Genomic DNA, 4945 nt, shown 5'->3' with positions numbered 1-4945 from the left:
TTTAAATGAACCCGCCAGCATTCTGCAGCTGTGCTTAAAAAAAAAAAAAAGTTGAAGGGGTGTAAATTTATTAACAACAACAAAAGATGGAACAGTAAACAGCTACTGAACATGGGATACTTCCTTATCTACAAGTTTCGCTGCAGAAGGCCTGTTTTAATCAGCATTTCAAATAATCAAAGGAAAGTTCCCTCTATGCCTACTTTCTGCAGGGCTTTTATCAAAAATGGGTGTTGAATTTTGTCGAAAGCTTTCTCTGCATCTATTGAGATGATCATATGGTTTTTCTCCTTCAATTTGTTAATATGATGTATCACGTTGATTGATTTGCATATATTAAAGAATCCTTGCATTCCTGGAATAAACCCCACTTGATCATGGTGTATGATCTTTTTAATGTGCTGTTGGATTCTGTTTGCTAGTATTTTGTTGAGGATTTTTGCATCTATGTTCATCAGTGATATTGGCCTGTAGTTTTCTTTCTTTGTGACATCTTTGTCTGGTTTTGGTATCAGGGTGATGGTAGCCTCATAGAATGAGTTGGGGAATGTTCCTCCCTCTGCAATATTTTGGAAGAGTTTGAGAAGGATAGGTGTCAGCTCTTCTCTAAATGTTTGATAGAATTCGCCTGTGAAGCCATCTGGTCCTGGGCTTTTGTTTGTTGGAAGATTAGAGGGAACTTTCCTCAACATAATAAAGGCCATATATGACAAACCCACAGCCAACATTGTCCTCAATGGTGAAAAACTGAAACCATTTCCACTAAGATCAGGAACAAGACAAGGCTGCCCACTCTCACCACTATTATTCAACATAGTTTTGGAAGTGTTAGCCACAGCAATCAGAGAAGAAAAAGAAATAAAAGGAATCCAAATCAGAAAAGAAGAAGTAAAGCTGTCACTGTTTGCAGATGACATGATACTATACATAGAGAATCCTAAAGATGCTACCAGAAAACTGCTAGAGCTAATCAATGAATTTGGTAAAGTAGCAGGATACAAAATTAATGCACAGAAATCTCTTGCATTCCTATACACCAATGATGAAAAATCTGAAAGTGAAATTAAGAAAACACTCCCATTTACCATTGCAACAAAAAGAATAAAATATCTAGGAATAAACCTACCTAAGGAGACAAAAGACCTGTATGCAGAAAATTATAAGACACTGATGAAAGAAATTAAAGATGATACAAATAGATGGAGAGATATACCATGTTCTTGGATTGGAAGAATCAACATTGTGAAAATGACTCTACTACCCAAAGCAATCTACAGATTCAATGCAATCCCTATCAAACTACCAATGGCATTTTTCACAGAACTAGAACAAAAAATTTCACAATTTGTATGGAAACACAAAAGACCCCGAATAGCCAAAGCAATATTGAGAACGAAAAATGGAGCTGGAGGAATCAGGCTCCCTGACTTCAGACTATATTACAAAGCTACAGTAATCAAGACAGTTTGGTACTGGCACAAAAACAGAAATATAGATCAATGGAACAGGATAGAAAGCCCAGAGATAAACCCACGCACATATGGTCACCTTATCTTTGATAAAGGAGGCAAGCATATACAGTGGAGAAAAGACAGCCTCTTCAATAAGTGGTGCTGGGAAAACTGGACAGGTACATGTAAAAGTATGAAATTAGAACACTCCCTGACACCATACACAAAAATAAACTCAAAATGGATTAAAGACCTAAGTGTAAGACCAGACACTATCAAACTCTTAGAGGAAAACATAGGCAGAACACTCTATGACATAAATCACAGCAAGATCCTTTTTGACCCAACTCCTAGAGAAATGGAAATAAAAACACAAATAAACAAATGGGACCTAATGAAACTTAAAAGCTTTTGCACAGCAAAGGAAACCATAAACAAGACCAAAAGACAACCCTCAGAATGGGAGAAAATATTTGCAAATGAAGCAACTGACAGAGGATTAATCTCCAAGATTTACAAGCAGCTCATGCAGCTCAATAACAAAAAAACAAACAACCCAATCCAAAAATGGGCAGAAGACCTAAATAGACATTTCTCCAAAGAAGATATACAGATTGCCAACAGACACATGAAAGAATGCTCAACATCATTAATCATTAGAGAAATGCAAGGCAAAACTACAATGAGATATCATCTCACACCGGTCAGAATGGCCATCATCAAAAAATCTACAAACAATAAATGCTGGAGAGGGTGTGGAGAAAAGGGAACACTCTTGCACTGTTGGTGGGAATGTAAATTGATACAGCCACTATGGAGAACAGTATGGAGGTTCCTTAAAAAACTAAAAATAGAACTACCATACGACCCAGCAATCCCACTACTGGGCATATACCCTGAGAAAATCATAATTCAAAAAGAGTCATGTACCAAAATGTTCATTGCAGCTCTATTTACAATAGCCAGGACATGGAAGCAACCTAAGTGTCCATCATTGGATGAATGGATAAAGAAGATGTGGCACATATATACAATGGAATATTACTCAGCCATAAAAAGAAATGAAATGGAGGTATTTGTAGTGAGGTGGATGGAGTTAGAGTCTGTCATACAGAGTGAAGTAAGTCAGAAAAAGAAAAACAAATACAGTATGCTAACACATATATATGGACTCTAAGAAAAAAAAAAAAAAAAGGTCATGAAGAACCTAGTGGCAAGATGGGAATAAAGACACAGACCTACTAGAGAATGGACTTGAGGATATGGGGAGGGGGAGGGGTAAGATGTGACAGCGTGATAGAGTGGCATGGACATATATACACTACCAAATGTAAAATAGATAGCTAGTGGGAAGCAGCCGCATAGCACAGGGAGATCAGCTCGGTGCTTTGTGACCACCTAGAGGGGTGGGATAGGGAGGGTGGGAGGGAGGGAGACGCAAGAGGGAAGAGATATGGGAACATATGCATATGTATAACTGATTCACTTTGTTATAAAGCAGAAACTAACACACCATTGTAAAGCAATTATACTCCAATAAAGATGTTTAAAAAAAAAACAAAAACAAAAACAAATAATCAAAGGAGTACAGTGTTCCTTTTTCTACTTTTCAGAAGAAATGGAATGAGCCCTCAGGCAGCCACCAGCTTGGGAGATTTGGGGGTGCTGACTGTGTTGAAGCATTAGGCAATCAGGCTAATTTCCTTATGCTACTTCTCAGGTTAGAGGGAGGAGGAGAAGCAGCAGCCAGATTCTCACCCCTGGGCACCGGGGGAAACTGTGGCGCTTCCTAGGTGGAATGCTAAAAGTTGAAGTCAGCTCATGGTATTGCCCTGGTCTTTGGCTCAGCATATTCCTTTGGGGTCCACATTTTCTCATTCAAACAGGGACATGTGATTGATGACAGGAGGGACAGTTGAAGTAGGGACCATCCTGGGAAACCTGTAACTCACTTCTGAAGGTCCAGAAAATTCCTTACTTCCTTATTTTATTTATTTACAATATTCTACTCTTTATATCCAAAGGCGAAATTACACTAACCAGGTAATTTGTATTAATACTTCTATGGTTTCTCTTTGGAAGAATACGTGTGGTGGAGTAGTCCACGAAAGGAAAATGTTAAAATCCAGGTATCACAGAAGAGTCTGTGTTCAAACCATCCTTATCTCTGGTGATGGATGGGAGGTTGGGGATGAGAAATAGTAAGGTGTCTGGATAAGGTGACAAAGGGACTCATTCTTGGCTCACCCAGAGTACATCTACTGAATAAGAGTATGAGCTCAGTCTCCATATAGTCTGGATCCAAACTTCGTCTCTATTGCTATCATAACCTTTGTGTGCCTGTATTTCTAAATCCCTAAAGTGGGGTTAATAATAGTTCTTGCCTCATTGCAATGTAAAAATCGTAGCGTGGTGCCTGATCCATAGTTAGTGCTAAGTTTCACCTATTATTAAAGCACTTAAAAGTTGACAGACATTTCACCTACAGACCCTTTTAATGGGGCAAGCATGGGCAGAGGCTACAGTTGCAGGGGACTCCATCTCTAAAGAGTGCAGCTGGAGAAAAATGCATTTAGTACAACTCCTGCCAGGGAGAGTACAGCCAACGGCTGGAGGGAGGTGAGCTCTGCGTTCGTGCTTGCGGGGGTAAGGGGTACGCAGGATGAGGCTCCACTCCTTCCAGGGCACGCACGATCCCGGACAGTTACTAAGTGGCTTTCCAAGCATTCAGCTGGTTCTCTAAATGAACGCCCAGTACACATTTGAGCCAAAGTCTTAGCCTATCCTTAGCAACAACACGTGGGTCAGGCCGTGCTCATAAAACAACAAATGCCGGTCTGTGCAGGCATCGTTCTCAGCGGTTGAAGAGCATCAACTCACTCAGAGGCATCACAGCCCTGGGAACTAGGTGCCCTTCACACCCCCTTTTTGTAGGAGCCTGCCCAAGGTCAGGCAGCCGGCGAGGGATGGGCACGATCCGAACCCGGCGGCCCACCGCCTGCGCCTGGCGCCCACTTCGCCGGGGAAGGGGCCCCGGGAAGCCGCGCCAGCAGCCGCACTGGAACGGAGAGCTGTGGGCAAGGGCGCGAGGGCTAGCCGGCCCCCCCGCCCCCGCTATCCTCCGCGGAGTGCGGGTGGGGGACGCAGACCGAAGCGGGAACGTTCTGGAACCCGGGTGCGCGGCCGGGGGCGGGGCGAGCCCCTGGTCCGGCCGAGATCCCGCAAGGAGCAGCATAGCCACGGAGCAGGCCCCTCGCACCGAGAAGTCGCGGGGTAGAGGCGCGCGCACGAGCCAGACCGCACCGCAGCGCACGCGCACACGGGGGCGCAAGCTCGCCCGCCGCCCAAGATGAGACGGAAGGCATGGAAAGTTCCAGCTGGTTCGCGAACTGTACGTAGCAAGCGCGGCGGCTGCGGCGGCGGCAGGGTTTGAGGGGGCGTGCGGCTGCCGCTGGAGGCTCCCGGCCGAACCCGCGGTGCCTCCCCCCGCGCAG

The 4945-nt window shown here is 43.9% G+C and overlaps 1 protein-coding gene across 1 annotated transcript in view; it reads left to right on the top strand.

Moving 5' to 3' along the window:
* Positions 1–4814: 4814 nt before the first annotated feature.
* The window catches only part of MRPS6 (mitochondrial ribosomal protein S6), a 64405-nt gene continuing 64274 nt past the window's right edge, over positions 4815–4945 (top strand). The window contains exon 1 of the mRNA XM_061192691.1: positions 4815–4831. Within this exon, the coding sequence (XP_061048674.1) occupies positions 4815–4831 (17 nt within the window). The remainder of the gene's footprint in view (positions 4832–4945) is intronic.

The sequence above is a fragment of the Eubalaena glacialis genome, chromosome 6 (assembly GCF_028564815.1).
Source record: "Eubalaena glacialis isolate mEubGla1 chromosome 6, mEubGla1.1.hap2.+ XY, whole genome shotgun sequence".
NCBI classification, from domain to species: Eukaryota; Metazoa; Chordata; class Mammalia; order Artiodactyla; family Balaenidae; genus Eubalaena; species Eubalaena glacialis.
This window is presented reverse-complemented; position numbering and strand designations above follow the sequence as displayed.